General features: G+C 35.9%; 1 protein-coding gene across 2 annotated transcripts in view; it reads left to right on the top strand.

Moving 5' to 3' along the window:
• The window catches only part of DSC3 (desmocollin 3), a 52,573-nt gene extending 34,963 nt beyond the window's left edge, over positions 1-17,610 (top strand). Inside the window, exons 12-17 of one of the 2 annotated variants that reach the window (XM_031003704.3) lie at positions 536-760; positions 3,294-3,518; positions 5,921-6,042; positions 10,938-11,195; positions 13,483-13,525; positions 13,607-13,713. In XM_031003704.3, coding sequence (XP_030859564.1) covers positions 536-760; positions 3,294-3,518; positions 5,921-6,042; positions 10,938-11,195; positions 13,483-13,509 — 857 coding nt within the window. In that variant the 3' untranslated portion in view covers positions 13,510-13,525; positions 13,607-13,713. Of the gene's footprint in view, positions 1-535; positions 761-3,293; positions 3,519-5,920; positions 6,043-10,937; positions 11,196-13,482; positions 13,526-13,606 lie in introns of both variants that reach the window. The other variant, XM_031003703.3, reaches the window with a different exon arrangement.
• Positions 17,611-18,208: the final 598 nt, after the last annotated feature.

Raw genomic sequence — 18,208 nt, 5'->3', positions numbered from 1 at the left:
TATTAGGTCAAAATGATCCTTTTCTTGAATTCTGTTCCTTAAAGTAACCTAGAGTTTTTCAACCTTGTCTTCATATTAAAATAAAAATATTAATCTGTAGATACTTTGTTAGACTAACTGAATCAGAATATCTGGTTGTGGAGCCTAGGAATCTTATATTTTAAAAAAATCTTCCTAGTGGTTTGAATGTATACTGGGATTAGAAATCTTATCTGTAACCACTTTACTGCTTACTAACATGTGGCACCTGGAACCCCCAAAAATAGAGATTGAAATTCAGACATTTATTTTTATTTGGTAGTAATTCTGGTAAAAGATTTATTGACAGTTGTATCTGATATTATCAGTAGCAATAGTCATTTCAGATTAGCTGCAGATTCTATTTATCCGTCTATGTTCTTATTTATGTATCATTTCCTTTAATAATCAGTTTATTTAAAAACAGATCATACATAGAATATAATTGACTTTTTATTCTTTAAGAAACTATGAAAGAATTTTAAAATAACACTAAACCTTATTCCTCTCTCCTTAGATGATAGATCATGTACTGGAACACTTGCTGTGAACATTGAAGATGTAAATGATAATCCACCAGAAATACTTCAAGAATATGTAGTCATTTGCAAACCAAAAATGGGGTATACCGACATTTTAGCTGTTGATCCCGATGAACCTGTCCATGGAGCTCCATTTTATTTCAGTTTGCCCAATACTTCTCCAGAAATCAGTAGACTGTGGAGCCTCACCAAAGTTAATGGTATTTAATAAAAAATAATGATTTATAAACTCTGAAATAACAGAATAACTGGAGGATAGATTGACTTGCTTACTTACACAAAGCATGAAGTAAAACTGAGTCTCATTAATATATTTTAGAAGGATAAACTAACCTTTTACAAATATTATATGGGGGCTCTGTTATATATAAAATGAAGGAAGATGTAATTTTTATGAAGGCAACATTTACATTTACAACAAAGGAAAGCTTTGTTAAAATGTTGGGCAGCTTATCATTAAGACAAACTTTGTGTGTGTGTGTGCATGTTTTTAAAAATAATGCCAGTGGCTGGGCATGGTGACTCATGCCTGTAATCCCAGCACTGTGGGAGGCCTAGGTGGGTGGATCACTTGAGGTCAGGAGTTCAAGACCAGCCTGGCCAACATGGTGAAACCCCATCTCTGTTAAAAATACATAAATTAGCTGGGCATGGTGGCGGGCACCTGTAATCCAAGCTACTGGGGAGGCTGAGGCAGCAGAATCACTTAAACCAGTAGGTGGAAGTTGCAGTGAGCTGAGAGATGGTGCCACTGCACTGCAGCCTGGGGGACAGAGGGAGACTCCGTCTCAAAATAATAATAATAATAATAATAATAATAATACCAGCGAGGTGAGGAGAGAGCAGAAGACGTGTAGTTTAAATTGTATTGTAAGCTGACTCTGGAAGTGAGGAACTCAGGTGTATAGACCAAGCACTCTAGGGTATCCTGGAAGTGAACTTGGCGGGATATAGGAAGGGATAGGGGAAGGAGTATTGAGGGGCTGCTGCCTATTGTAGCAGTTTCTGGGGGCTGTCATGTTCTGTACTTCATCCATACTTCATTCTGTTGTTACTGCCATGTTCTTTCATGCAACTGGGCTTTTGTGTATATAGCCATATCTACATAGAATACCTCCTTTTCCATTTCTTAGCTTGATATTTATGAGCATGATATTTTTTTCATGATATTTATGAACATCTGCTATCTATTAAGCACTCCTCCAGATCCTGAGGATATATATAGAGATGAACAAGACAGACACAATCCCAGTTGAGATGCTCCACCTCTGAAGTTTGTCTTGAATTGGAAGGAGTGGCACCATGACCCTTCGCTACCTGCATTGCAGTGCCTTTCCTGTTGTATTAACATCTGATTACTTCTCCCTTCCAATACATGAGTTTCCTAGAACGTTTGCAATTCGTCTTTGTACTTCCAGCACCTAGCCTAATGCTTAGTAGATACTAACTGCTTCATAAATGTTTGCTTGTTCAATAATTGATTAATAATGTGCATAAAAGAAGAAACATACCAGGAGAATAAGTATATCCATGTCATTAGAGTTTAGAAGGTTTTAGCAAGAATGCCAAGAGGTTGGGTGGAAGGAAGGGTAGCATCTGGTGGTGAAGGGCTTTGTGTGCCAGGCTGAGGGGACTAACCTTGGTACAGTAGGCGACAGCAATTATGCATTGGGAATGTGCAAATAAGGCAATGCCATTCCCAGATTTACATCTTTTAAAGGTAACACTGATGACAGGAGGACGATATGAAGGGGGCAGAGTTGAGTGAAGGAAAATCAGAGGCCAAGGCACTACTGTGAATAACTGAGACATGACAATGGCTCCACTTGTTGTCTTGAGGGAGCGGAGAGGTTTCAAGGATCTTACCTTAGACACAGTGTGGTCTTGAAGGGTACTAAGTAAACCCAAGTGGTAATTCATATTCCTCTAGGGAGCCTTCAGGTATGAGGTGCAGCCAAAATCTTTGAAATTCTTACAGCTACAGCAGAGCATTTAATCAAGGCTTAGGAATTCCAGATGACTTCCAGGGTGTGTATTATGCTACTTTTTCATTTTACTTAGTCTATTATAAAAGCTCAGGGAGGTTGTAACTGCCATTGAAATTCTGTGGAGCTTTTGGTTAGTTGACAATATGGTCATTAAAATAATAGACCAAGACTATCAGAGTTGATAAAAGTGAATTGTTATATAGATATTTCTGTTTTGTGTAAGCCTTATAAGTAGCCTGAGTGACATTAATTAGCTTCTGGTACTAAGATTACTTCCAGATGCAAAGGTGTTAATCGTAAACAATCTATTGTGCTTTGAAAAATTACCTTATCCATATGAATGTTGCGCAAATACTAGAAGGTCAATGGATAAGAAAACGTAAACTTCAGAAACTATTTGTGTGTACCTGTAGATACATTGGTACTAAAGAAAAATGCTTGAAGTGTATGTTAACAGCCAACCTAACATTATTAGTTTGTATAGATAAACATTACTGGAATACTACTGGGCTACTCCAATGCCAAATTAGTTCTTTAGGGCTCCCTTCTAAGGAATTACAAGGGACAACACATATAAGATAATATTAGAGTTTGAAAGGGTTGAAGATAGTCCTCCATTTTTATTTATTTTCATCTGGCAGGCAGTTCCTTGAGAATGATGCCTTCAAAAACAAGCGTGATGAAACAAATGCTAAGGGAAAAATAAATGATCATTAAAAAATAAACTTCCTTTATTTTCTTTCAGATACAGCTGCCCGTCTTTCATATCAGAAAAATGCTGGATTTCAAGAATATACCATTCCTATTACTGTAAAAGACAGGGCCGGCCAAGCTGCAACAAAATTATTGAGAGTTAATCTGTGTGAATGTACTCATCCAACTCAGTGTCGTGCGACTTCAAGGAGTGCAGGAGTAATACTTGGAAAATGGGCAATCCTTGCAATATTACTGGGTATAGCACTGCTCTTTTGTAAGTATTTTCACTTTCTTGAAGTTAAAATATATAATAAAAAATCTAGGTGTGGGAAAAGATGTTTAAAAAATAATCTTGTCCAAGCATCCATCAGATGTGAGTCTCTTTCCGAGTTCCTTTTGTGTTATTACCTGAGTTGTGTTTGAATATTTTCTGTGAAGGGAACATGATCCTTCTTGAGATAAAAGACTTTATGCTTAGACATAATTGTTGAAAATTCCTTAGATTTCACAGAATCTGACAAACGAATAGTCTTTATTTCTTGGTTCCAGTGCTATTCCTTTTAGGGCTAAATAGAACAATCTAAAATTTCTGCCTTAGGAAACTCCACTAAAAGCCACTTTCATTCCATATCTTCTTATCGTCCAGCCACAGAGTTACGGGAGATGTTCTGTTCTCAGCAATGTCTCTTCTTGGGTATATCTTGCCAATTTTAAATTCTGTTAACCTCCTCCAGCCTAGATTAGCTTTGTTTTGTGATAAGAGTAGAAGTTAAGAGCAAAGAACTCAGGAATCAGACTGCCTGGGTTTGTACCCCTACTTCATCGCTTGTAAGCCATGTGACCTGGGGAAAATTACTTAACTGTGCTTCATTTCCTCATCTGTAAAAGGAATAACTGTAGTAGCCTACCATATGGTGTAGCACTGAGGATTAAATGAGGTAATGCATGTGAAGTGCTTAGAACAGTACACAGTAAATTTCTAATGTGTTCATTATTTTTCATCAAGTCAAAAAATAAACATATATCAAACACCTACTGTAGGCAGGAAACTGTTCTAGGTGCTTAGGAAAAATAGGGAAAGACAAACAAACGAACAAGCAAAAACAATCATTCTGCCTTGTGACAGTTAATGAATAAATTAAATGCTATGGAGGAAAAAAAAACAGAGGCAAATAATTAGGATCTGTAGTGCTGTGGAGTGTGTTGGTGAGGAGGGTATTGGTGCCAGTGATTGCAATTTTCAATAGAGAGTTAGGTCTGAGAAGATTATTTTTAATGATTTTTGGAAGAGGTGAAAGAGCCAGGTGGAACGCCTTGGGGAAGAACTTTCAGTCAGAGAGGGAAGTCAATGGAACGGCCCTAATTTGTGATTATGTCTGGAGAAACCAAGGAGAGGCAGGGAAACCAGTGTGGTGAGAGTGGACAAGGGGAAGAGGATTAGGAAATGGAGCCAGAGAGGTAGTGTGGGGCCATGTAGGGTAGGCAAGAGTTGGCACACTTTTTCTGTAAAGGATTAGATAGTATATATGTCAAGCTTTGCAGGCCATGTGTTTTCCATTGTATCCAATCAAATCTGTCCTTCAAACAGTAACACTGCTATAAAAATATGTGAATTATGGGCTTTACTGTGTTCCAATAGAACATTATATATGGACTGTAAAATTTGAATTTCATGTAATTTTCTTTTGTTTTCTTTCTTTTTTTTTTTTTTTTTTGAGGCAGAGTTTTGCTCTTGTTGCCCAGGCTGGAGGGCAATGGCAAGATCTTGGCTCACTGCAACCTCTGCCTCCCAGATTCAAGTGATTCTCCTGCCTCAACCTCCTGAGTAGCTGGGATTACAGGCATGTGCCACTGTGCCCAGCTAATTTTGTATTTTTAGTAGAGATGGGGTTTCTCCATGTTGGTCAGTCTGGTCTTGAACTCCTGATCTCAGGTGATCCACCCGCCTCAGCCTCCCAAAGTGCTGGGATTACAGGCGTGAGCCACCACACCCGGCTGTAATTTTCACATTATAAACTCTTATTCTTCTGAATTTTTTCAACCATTTTAAAATACAAAGTCTTAGCTCACAGGCCATACAAAAATATGTAGTGCTCTGGGTTTGGGGATTTTGCCAGTGCACTATAGGGTCTTTTAGACTGGAAGAATTGTTGTTGTTATTCTTAGTTTAATTATCATGTATTTTCAATCTCCCACAATTATGATTTAGAATAAGAATTCTTAATAGGCAAGATACAAAGTAGTTTCAATAAAGATAAATCTTTTCTAGGAAAGCAGTCTGTTTTTCTCATGTTTTTATGTACACAATTCTTTTTTGACATTTCATGTAGGAAAATTATTTTTAGAGGAATCAGTAAATTTTTTCAAAGTCTTTGTCTTAAATGTCAGTGATTTTTTTTCTTTATGTACTGCTTAACTCATAATTCTAAGTACTTTATTTTGATAGGCAGAATTCAATTAGTGAGATATAATGAAAAAATACAGATGATTGCTTCTGATTCTAAAACCTAAGCTATCTGGTGACATGTTAACTTAGAACAGCCAAGATAATTCATGGGAAACCATGCTTAGTGGATTTATTTTCCACTTTGATCCTTAGGTTGTAAGAAATAAATGATGATTATTTTATTCTACGTATGCTAAAGTAAGTTATTTTATTTTTATTTTTAAATTCAGCTGTATTGCTAACTTTAGTATGTGGAGTTTTTGGTGCAACTAAAGGGAAACGTTTTCCTGAAGATTTAGCACAGCAAAACTTAATTATATCAAACACAGAAGCACCTGGAGACGATAGAGTGGTAAGTAATTTTTAAATAAATATGTATTTGTATCTCCGATAATTTAATTCATCCTCATAAACTCATTTCAAAATTTAGGAGTTAATTTATATTTTTAATTGAATCAGATTTCGTAGGCATAAATATTGTCCGTCAATATTCATATGTTTATATAGTGGTAATTTATTAAACTTCTTAATCCAGATGTATTATTTTAGTTATCTTTTTTCCACTCTAGTGTCATAGTTTAAACTTGTTCTTTGATGTCGAGTATTTATTATAACAATAGTTTGTTTTGCCTGCACTCCACAATGTATATTTCCAGATATAATTTGTTTATGTAACTTGTTGACCATTTATAATGGGGAAAAAAGCTTGCTAAAAGTTCTCAAGATAGCTAGGAAAATATCAATGAGATATATCTAAAAGAAAGGGAGAGGGGTTTGGAAGATTACTGCCACTCTCTTTCCTTATATATTTCTTAGGACTTCTGAGGTGCTTTTATGCTTCTTGTTTTGTGTAAAGTATATATATATATATATATATATATATATACACACACACACACACAAAGTATATATATACACAAAGTATATATATACACACACATATACACAAAGTATATATATATATAAACACACACAAAGTATATATATATACACAAAGTATATATATATATACACAAAGTATATATATATACACAAAGTGTATATATATATACACAAAGTATATATATATATATACACAAAGTATATATATATATACACAAAGTATATATATATATACACAAAGTATATATATATACACAAAGTATATATATATATACACAAAGTATATATATATACACAAAGTATATATATATATACACAAAGTATATATATATATATACAAAGTATATATATATATATATATATATATATATATATACAAAGTATATATATATATATATATATATATATATATATATATACACAAAGTATATATATACATGAAAGTACTTACAAGGCATGTTCTTACCTCAAAAAGATGCCAACTTATTTATGAGAAATAGATCCTACTTTACGGAAAAGCAAAATAGGAACATGACAATAAACCAATATGATAAAGCACTGTCAGAGTTCAAAAATACCTATGATACCTAAATGTACTCATGTAGTTTGGATCAACCAGAAAGGCTGGTGACAAGAGGTACAGCTTACTTGGTAACTTAAAGAATAAGAAGGGTTTGAAAGTGAAGAGATGGTGAGAATAGCTAAAGAAGAGGAAAACAGCATAGCCTACAAGACAGGAGATGATAAAGTTTAGGGGCTATTTAGCAAATAATAAATACATTGATTTAGAATAGGAGAAATCATGTGTTGGAAAAGAGGCTTGAAACAAGTTCGGTGTTAGAGAAGAGAATATTAAGAAACAAGTGGGAGATAGGACTTTTAAATGCTGCACTAAGGATTTCGGATTTATTCTCATGGTAAGGGAGAGCCAGCCAAGGCTTTTCTACAGGAGAGAGGTATAATCAAGCAGCGTGAAGCTGAGTCAGTAGGGGGATCAGTGAGAATAGGAAGACATCAGGGTTGGGGAAGATGAAAGCTTAGTTTAAGCATGAGTTAATTCTACCAGGATGATGGTAATTGTTATATTAAGATAGGGATGAATAAGAAATATTTCAAAGGTATAAATGATAAGCTTGTTGACTGACTGAACTTAAGGAACAAAGTAAAAAGCAGAGTCAAAGTGGCAGAGGCTATAGCCAGGGACAACGACTACATATCCAGCCTTTTCTATGTCTCGGGGTGAAGATGCCTTTCTTATTCACTATTTCTCTCTTCAACTCCTCCACACCACCATGCAAAATCATAGCCCACCTATGCTTGACGTGCCTACATGTAGAAACCTGTGATGATCTCTCCAGCGAGAAAGCAGGTTTAATCCCTTGACAGTCCTTGACTCATAGTAAGTTCTTATTTTATTTTTAAGACCGGCATGGATGACTTTTACTTAATATCTGTTCTTTGCCATTTAATGCTAGAGCTGATGATATTCAGTGGCCATCTCACAATATGTACCTGTTCTGTGTTAGGAACACTTCTAAAAGGGGCTTGGAATTATTAATTTATATAAAAACATAAAATTTCGTCTTGAATCTATAAACTTGCTTTAATACAATGAGTAAAAGTGATCATTTTAGCTTTGGATCTGAATTTCACTTGAAGGCATGCACATGGGATTAGGAGTTGGGTGAATAATCAGGACTGGAAAAGTAAACCTAGAAGTTATTGACGTGGATAAAGAGTTGTTGATACCCTGTGAGAATGAACTTTGGGAAATGCAGATGGAGGAGGACAGAAAGGAGCAGAGAATAAAAGTATGAAAGCTAGCCCTGTAGGCTCAGCATTGCTTTTAGTTTATTTTAAATTCCTCTTTTATTCACTTAGAAATATGATCTTTGAACTTGTGTTTATTACAATGAAATTATACCATCAAGAAGATTTAATAATTAGGAGGGTTTTTTTTTCCCTTTTTTGTAATTGAATTTTATTGTAACGGCAACTTAAGTAAAAAAATGTAGGGTAGCACTGCCACCAAATGGCTACTTTTCAATTCTTTTTTTCTGGTATTTTTTTCTAAGGCAATGAGATAGTAAGTATGACTTTTGTAGATATATTTCAGGTTCAATAAATTATCTGTATTTGAAAAATCTTTCAATTTAGTTAAAGACTGCATTTTAAGTAGAAAAAAATTTAAATTGATAGGAAGGTGGCACAAAGGAACCTGAATGTAATGGAGGTTCTTGTCCTGAAAGTAATGTAACTGTTTGTAATGAAAACTGACATGTCGAGGTTACCGCTGTAACTAAACTTCTGTCCTATGGCTCAGAGGGTTGGAGTGAAGTTCCAGTATTAAGTTAATGTTTAATGAAGACTTTTTCATTTTAAAGCATTTCCTTGACTCTTTGTCATCCTCTAGTTCCCTCCACATCTCTCTTTTTCTTTCAAACTGAACTTTAGGAAAGAAAAAATTATATTTGATTTCTCTATAATACTCCTTCCTGCTTACCCAGCACTCCCTGGAAATTCTTTTGGCAAAGCTCTTCAATGGCTATTCTTTCACTCAAATCCAATGGGCACTTATACTTTAATTGAACCCATTCTTACCTTGCTGTGATTTTTCTGTTGTTTGTTGTTAACATCATTGGCTGCTCCCACTCCTTACCATATTCTCTCTTCATGGCTTCAGTTCCTGCCACTTTGGTTTTCTCTGTTATCTCAGTGGCTATTCAGATCTGGCCTGTCTCAGCTGTGTTTCTCTTACCCTCCCCTTAAAATGTGATTTTTCTTGTGGTTCTATCCTTAGCCCTTTTTTATTTTGGTTGACAATTTTCTCTGGATAGGTCCTCTATTCCCATGGCCTCAACTATCACCTATTTGGGAGTGTCTCCCAGAATTATATCTCCAGCTCAAATCTCTCATCTGAGTTCCAAAACCGCATATTCATATATTCATCTTGGACATCCCACATGTTTCTAAGGTTTACCATTTTCGAACTTTAGTTGCTCACTCTCCTCTTGCCCGTAAGCACATCTTTCCTCCCTGATTCAGTGAGTTGTACCATCTACCTATTTGCCTTCAAGGAACACAAAAGAATAATTTCTGACTCTGTCCTTGATTGCCTCATCCATCTAGATACTTGTAGACTCTCTGTGGAGTCCATCTACTTCTTTCAGTCATCACTGCTTCCTCCTTGGCTTAGGTCCTTATCATTTTTACCTGGAATATCAGATCAGATCAGATGCAGTGACCCCCATCTGATCTCCATGACCCTAAATTTGTCTTCTTATTTGTCTTCCACATTATTGCCTAGAATGATATTTTTGAAATGTATTTCTCTCTGTAATGAGTTAAAATTCTTCACAGTCCCTGTAATCTTCATAATAAAGTCTATTTTTTTTAGCATAGCATATAGATCTTTATATCTTACGGCCTTTTATAACCTTTCTAGCCTCCCCCCAACCCTAATCTTATGTGGTAGCTGTTCTCAACTGACTGAAGTTGGGGACCCCTGAAGGACATTGTTTGCCTTTTGCCTCCAGACCCTTCTACAGTGGTTGCCTTGTTTGTCCCACTTCTACTAGTCCCTAGTCTCTTAGCTCAGAGTTTTTCCAGTTACCTGTTCTATTCCACTTACCCTGTTTGGATTTGAATTTTAATGCTCTACTTCTGTGCTCTTGTAACATTTTGTGTTCACCCACATAGTAGAGTAATCACATTCTCAAAGTATTTGTTTTTCTCTCTCCCTGGAATAAGAGCTTCTTGGAGCCATCGAGAGACTATGTCTATCTTTATATCCCTAGGCTTTTGCATTTGCTGTGGTGAAATTTGTCCCTAAAAGCTGATACGTTGAAAACTTAATCCCCAATGCAACAGTGTTGAGAGGTGAGACCTTTAGTAGATGATTAGGTCATGAGGGCTCTGCTCTTATGAATGGATTACTGTCCTTATCATGGGAATGGGTTTATTATCATGAAAGCTTATTGTAAAAGCAAGTTCAGTCCCCTGTTGCTCCTCTCTCCCTCTCTCCCTCTCCCTCTCACTCTTGCTCTTTTGCACTTCCACCTTCTGCCATGGGATGGATCCTCGCCAAATGTGAACTCCTTGATCTTGGACTTCCCAGACTTCATAACTGTAAGAAATAAATCTCTGTTCTTTAAAAATTAACCAGTCTCAGGTATTCTGTTATAGCAGCACAAAATGAATGAAGACGGTATCTGGGCACATAATTAGAAACTGATAAATGTCTGTTGAATGAATGAATGAATTAATTAATAAAAGGTTGAACAAATATTCTCTCTCCTTTGCCTTCTCATGACAACTTAGAATCCATTTCCTCTCAACATGAATTATTTTATTTTATTATTTCAGTGCTCTGCCAATGGATTTATGACCCAAACTGCCAACAACTCTAGCCAAGGCTTTTGTGGCACTATGGGATCAGGAATGAAAAATGGAGGGCAGGAAACCATTGAAATGATGAAAGGCGGAAACCAGACCTTGGAATCCTGCCGGGGGGCTGGGCATCATCATACCCTGGACTCCTGCAGGGGAGGACACACGGAGGTGGACAACTGCAGATACACTTACTCGGAGTGGCACAGTTTTACTCAACCCCGTCTCGGTGAAGTGAGTTTCCTTAGGTGTTTTGAGTCTAAAATTTAAACCTCTGAATGGAGAAAAATAGACAATTCGAATTAACATATATTTTCTATATTTTTCTGTGGGCTCTCTCTTGCTTGCTCTGTTCATTTTCCCGTGCTCTTTGATTTTGTTACATTATTTAATTTAAAAGAGATTTTATTTCATTTTTCATATTTCATTTAATTTATAAAATCCCATAAATATAGGAGGTTTTTAATATTCTTCACTAATGTCTCATTTTTAGTTGTGTATTTACCTCATGAACCCTTTTGATATAGAAGATTGTGAAAGCAATTCTAGTTCCTCACAATTACAAACTTTTCAAATGAAATCTGTATTTCTCTGTGAAAACACCAACATTTGTATGCAGTTTTAGGATAAAGATTAAATAGCATGATTTATATATATTTTTATCTTATTGCAAATTGACAAAATTTAATTGTATATGTTTATGGGGCACAAAGTGATATTATGATTTATGTCTGCAATGTAGAATGATTAAATCACACAACATATGCATCACCTCAAATACTTATTTTTTGTGGTGAGAACATTTGAAATATACTTTCTTTGCAATTTTGAAATATAACATATACTATTATTAACTATAGTCACCATTGCAGGACATATTTTAAATATACAAAGCACCATGCAAATGTAAAGTGCTTTTATTTTAAGGAAAGCAAGAATATGAAAGAAAGAAGGAATTAAAATAAGGAATTCTCTGTTCATACCAAAATCGCCTATGAAGCAGAAGCTTTTTTCTTTCTTTTCTTTCCTTTCTTTTTTTTTTTTTTAAGACAGGGTCTTGCTCTGTCGCTGAGGCTGGAGTTCAGTGGTGCAATCTCCACTCACTGCAGCCTTGACCTCCTGGGCTCAGGTGATCCTTCTATGTCAGCCCCCTGAGTAGCTTGGACTACAGGTATACACCACCACACCTGGATAAATTTTGTATTTTTTGTGGAGAAGGTGTTTTGCCATGTTGTCCAGGTTGGTCTCCAATTCCCAGGCTCAAGTGATCCACCCACCTTGGCCTCCCAAAGTGCCGGGATTATATGCATGAGCCACTTGGCTTGGCAAAATCCTCTATGAAGCTTTTAAAACATAACTAATGGCTGTGTTCTACTCTAAAAGATTCTAATTTAATGAATTTGGGGTTTTTTGTTTGTTTTGTTTTTGTTTTACATTTCTGAGATTATTCAAATGTGCAGCTAGGTAGAAAGTCGTTGGATTAGACACTCTTCTGGACTAAATTTTTACCCCTTTTATCAGAGGATACCAGTGCCATTGCAGCACAAACAGTAGACCTTTCATCCTTGAATGGAATGCAAATGGGTGATACTCTGGTATAGGGCTGTAGGTTATGTATCCATAGCATTTTGGAGGGTCAAATTCAAGTGTTAATTCTTTTTCTACTTCTAGACAGTCAGTATTTATGTAATATCAGGTTGAGATGGAGTGAAGCTTAAGACGTAGTCTTAGGAGGGTTCATCAGTTGCACACCAGGTAATGGGAGGTAAGGCTAACAATGTCATGAAGAAAGAACGTAAGCCATGCCAATGAACTCCACATAGGCAAGGAGTGGGCACACAGGTGAGGAAAGGGAGGAGACATGGCAGTTGATGAGTTGGCAGACAGGCCAGTGGCAGAGAGGGTAGATGTGGCTGAATGCATGGCGTCTTCATTATAAAAGCCCAGTTTTTGCAATATGGGTCATGTTCATTCTTTTTAATTTCATTGAACTTTTCGATGCATGTATATATTTTGCCATGTTTGAGTATCTTGGAAACTTGCTTCTGAAGTTAATGTGGTAAATCCTACCTACTTTATAACTGCATATAATAGTGATTCAAGTTAACATGTATTGTACCTTTAATATGTGCTGGGCATAATATGTGTATTATGCGTCATTATTTTGTCATTAATTTCTAAAATAATCTTGTTAGGTGGTCACTGAGACTAAAGGATATTTGGTCACTTGCCCAAAGTCATATAGCTAGTTGGTAAAGCCAGAGCTTTGACTCACAACCAAGGCTGTTTGACATCCTATCTCAAACTCCTAACCAGTATGACTATTGTCTCTATTTTTTAGACTAGGCTGACCTCTGTGTATAAAATTTAGGGATAAGCATTTAATGACAACTTGAATGTACTTAAATATAAAACTTGTATACATAATTTTTTATTTATATGGATCACTAGAAATGTAAACTATACTGACTTTATGGTATGGTTGTGATATAGACCAATCATTTGCATTTTTTGTGTGTAGGAATCCATTAGAGGACACACTGGTTAAAAATTAAACATAAAAGGTAAATAAAAATAAATTTTATGTTCATATATTTAAGTTGTTTAAAACTATAATGCAATTCATTTTTTAAAAAATTTTACAGAAATTGCATCGATGTAATCAGAATGAAGACCGCATGCCATCCCAAGATTATGTCCTCACTTATAACTATGAGGGAAGAGGATCTCCAGCTGGTTCTGTGGGCTGCTGCAGTGAAAAACAGGAAGAAGATGGCCTTGACTTTTTAAATAATTTGGAACCCAAATTTATTACATTAGCAGAAGCATGCACAAAGAGATAATGTCACAGTGCTACAATTAGGTCTTTGTCAGACATTCTGGAGGTTTCCAAAAATAATATTGTAAAGCTCAATTTCAACATGTATGTATATGATGATTTTTTTTCTCAATTTTGAATTATGCTACTCACCAATTTATATTTTTAAAGCAAGTTGTTGCTTATCTTTTCCAAAAAGTGAAAAATGTTAAAACAGACAACTGGTAAATCTCAAACTCCAGCACTGGAATTAAGGTCTCTAAAGCATCTGCTCTTTTTTTTTTTTTTTATGGATATTTTAGTAATAAATATGTTGGATAAATATTAGTCCAACAATAGCTAAGTTATGCTAATATCACATTATTATGTATTCACTTTAAGTGATAGTTTAAAAAATAAACAAGAAATATTGAGTATCACTATGTGAAGAAAGTTTTGGAAAAGAAACAATGAAGACTGAATTAAATTAAAAATATTGCAGCTCATAAAGAATTGGGACTCACCCCTACTGCACTACCAAATTCATTTGACTTTGGAGGCAAAATTTGTTGAAGTGCCCTATGAAGTAGCAATTTTCTATAGGAATATAGTTGGAAATAAATGTGTGTGTGTATATTATTATTAATCAATGCAATATTTAAAATGAAATGAGAACAAAGAGGAAAATGGTAAAAACTTGAAATGAGGCTGGGGTATAGTTTGTCCTACAATAGAAAAAAGAGAGAGATTCCTAGGCCTGGGCTCTTAAATGCTGCATTATAACTGAGTCTATGAGGAAATAGTTCCTGTCCAATTTGTGTAATTTGTTTAAAATTGTAAATAAATTAAAATTTTCTGGTTTCTGTGGGAAGGAAATAGGGAATCCAATGGAACAGTAGCTTTGCTTTGCAGTCTGTTTCAAGATTTCTGCATCCACAAGTTAGTAGCAAACTGGGGAATACTCGCTGCAGCTAGGGTTCCCTGCTTTTTGGTAGCAAGGGTCCAGAGATGAGGTGTTTTTTTTTGGGGAGCTAATAACAAAAACATTTTAAAACTTACCTTTACTGAAGTTAAATCCTCTATTGCTGTTTCTATTCTCTCTTGTAGTCACCAACATCTTTTTAATTTAGATCCAAATAACCATGTCCTCCTAGAGTTTAGAGGCTAGAGGGAGCTGAGGGGAGGATCTTACTGAAAGCACCCTGGGGAGATTGATTGTCCTTAAACCTAAGCCCCACAAACTTGACACCTGATCAGGTCTGGGAGCTACAAAATTTCATTTTTCTCCTCACTGCCCTTCTTCTGAGTGGCATTGGCGTGAATCAAGGAAAGCCAGGCCTTGTGGGCCCCCTTCTTTTGGCTTTCTGCTAAAGCAACACCTCCAGCAGAGATTCCCTTAAGTGACTCCAAGTTTTCCACCATCCTTCATCATGAATTAATTTTTAATCAGTTTGCTTTCTCCAGAGAAATTTTAAAATAATAGAAGAAATAGAAATTTTGAGTGTATAAAAGAAAAAGATCAAGTTGTCATTTTAGAACAGAGGGAACTTTGGGAGAAAGCAGCCCAAGTAGGTTATTTGTACAGTCAGAGGGCAATAGAAAGATGCAGGCCTTCAAGGACAAGGAGAGGCCACAAGGAATATGGGTGGGAGTAAAGGCAACATCGTCTGCTTCATACTTTTTCCTAGGCTTGGCACTGCCTTTTCCTTTCTCAGGCCAATGGCAACTGCCATTTGAGTCTGGTGAGGGATCAGCCAACGTCTTCTCTATGGCTCACCTTATTTGGAGTGAGAAATCAAGGAGACAGAGCTGACTGCATGATGAGTCTGAAGGCATTTGCAGGATGAGCCTGAACTGGTTGTGCAGAACAAACAAGGCATTCATGGGAATTGTTGTATTCCTTCTGCAGCCCTCCCTCTGGGCACTAAGAAGGTCTATGAATTAAATGTGTATCTAAAATTCTGATTTATTCCTACATTTTCTGTTTTCTAATTTGACCCTAAAATCTATGTGTTTTAGACTTAGACTTTTTATTCCCTCCCCCCCGCTTTTTTTTTTTTTGAGACGGAGTCTCGCTCTGACGCACAAGCTGGAGTGCAGTGGCTCCGATCTCTGCTTACTGAAAGCTCCGCCTCCCGGGTTCACGTCATTCTCTTGCCTCCGCCTCCTGAGTAGCTGGGACTACAGGCACCCGCCACCACGCCCGGCTAATTTTTTGTATTTTTAGTAGAGACGGGGTTTCACTGTGTTAGCCAGGATGGTCTCGATCTCCTGACCTCGTGATCCGCCTGCCTCGGCCTCCCAAAGTGCTGGGATTACAGGCATGACCCACCGCTCCCGGCCTTGTTTTCCGTTTAAAGTCTTCTTCTTTTAATGTAATCATTTTGAACATGTGTGAAAGTTGATCATACGAATTGGATCAATCTTGAAATACTCAACCAAAAGACAGTCGAGAAGCCAGGGGGAGAAAGAACTCAGGGCACAAAATATTGGTCTGAGAATGGAATTCTCTGCAAGCCTGGTTGCTGAAATTTCCTGCTGTAACCAGAAGCCAGTTTTATCTAATGGCTACTGAAACACCCACTGTGTTTTGCGCACTCCCTCACTCACCGATCAAAACCTGCCACCTCCCCAAGACCTTACTAGTGCCGATAAACTTTCTCAAAGAGCAACCAGTATCACCTCTCTGTTTATAAAACCTCTAACCATCTCTTTGTTCTTTGAACATGCTGAAAACCACCTGGTCTGCATGTATGCCCTAATTTGTAATTCTTTTCTCTCAAATGAAAATTTAATTTTAGGGATTCATTTCTATATTTTCACATATGTAGTGTTATTATTTCCTTATATGTGTAAGGTGAAATTTATGGTATTTGAGTGTGCAAGAAAATATATTTTTAAAGCTTTCGTTTTTCCCCCAGTGAATGATTTAGAATTTTTAAGGTAAATGTACAGAATGTTTTTTCTTACTTTTATAAGGAAGCAGCTGTCTAAAATGCAGTGGGGTTTGTTTTGCAATGTTTTAAACAGAGCTTTAATATTGCTATTAAAAGAAGTTACTTTGCTTTTAAAGAAACTTGGCTGCTTAAAATAAGCAAAAATTGGATGCGTAAAGTAATATTTACAGATACGGGGAGATGTAATAAAACAATATTAACTTGGTTTCTTGTTTTTGCTGTATTTAGAGATTAAATCATTCTAAGATGATCACTTTGCAAAAGTATGCTTATGGCTGGCATGGAAATAGAAATACTCAATTGTGTCTTTGTTGTATTAATGGGGAATATTTTGGACAATGTTTCATTATCAAATTGTCGACATCATTAATATATATTGTAATGTTGGGAAGAGATCACTATTTTGAAGCACAGCTTTACAGATGAGTATCTATGATACATATGTATAATAAATTTTGATTGGGTATTAAAAGTATTAGAAGGTGGTTATAATTGCAGAGTATTCCATGAATAGTACACTGACACAGGGGTTTTACTTTGAGGACCAGTGTAGTCAAGGGAAAACATGAGTTAAAAAGAAAAACAGGCAATATTGCAGTCTTGATTCTGCCACTTACAGGATAGATAACGCCTGAACTTTAATGACAAGATGATCCAACCATAAAGGTGCTCTGTGCTTCACAGTGAATCTTTTCCCCATGCAGGAGTGTGCTCCCCTACAAACGTTAAGACTGATCATTTCAAAAATCTATTAGCTATATCAAAAGCCTTACATTTTAATATAGGTTGAACCTAAATTTCAATTCCAGTGACTTCTATTGTAACCATTATTTTTGTGTATGGCTTCAAGAATGTTCATTGGATTTTTGTTTGTAATAGAAAAATACCGGATACATTTCACGTGTCCTTCAGTATTGATTTGGTTGAATATTGGGTCATAATGGTTGAGAAGCATGGACACTAGAGCCAGAATGCTTGGATATGAATCCTGGATCTGTCACTTACTTCTGTGTGACCTTTGAAAGGCTACTTATTTCCTCTCTTAGCTTTCTCATTAAAATCAATGAACAATGCCAACCTCATGGGGTTGTTGAATGATTAAATTAGTTAATATACCTAAAGTACATAGAACACTGCCTACACATTGTAAAAGAATTGTAAGTGTGAGGTACTTGGTAAAATTATGTAGTTGGATATACTACTGAACGATATCTAATCTCTTTTTAGGGAAATAAAGTTTGGGCATATATATAATCCTGAAAAATGATTTCCAGACAATGGAATTGATAATTTATTCTTTCTGTATTGATTTTTTCACAATGAACATTGATAACACTTATTTTATTTTATTTTAAGTTCCAGGATACATGTGCAGGATGTGCAGGTTTGTTACATAGGGAAATGTGTCCCATGGTGGTTTGCTGCACCTATCAACCTGATAACATTTTTAATTTAAGAAAAAGGTTAATACCAGCTTAGACAGTTTATTTTGG

The sequence above is a fragment of the Gorilla gorilla genome, chromosome 17, assembly GCF_029281585.2.
Source record: "Gorilla gorilla gorilla isolate KB3781 chromosome 17, NHGRI_mGorGor1-v2.1_pri, whole genome shotgun sequence".
NCBI lineage: Eukaryota > Metazoa > Chordata > Mammalia > Primates > Hominidae > Gorilla > Gorilla gorilla.
Note: the sequence above shows the minus strand (reverse complement) of the source record. Positions and strands in the feature narration are given on the sequence as shown.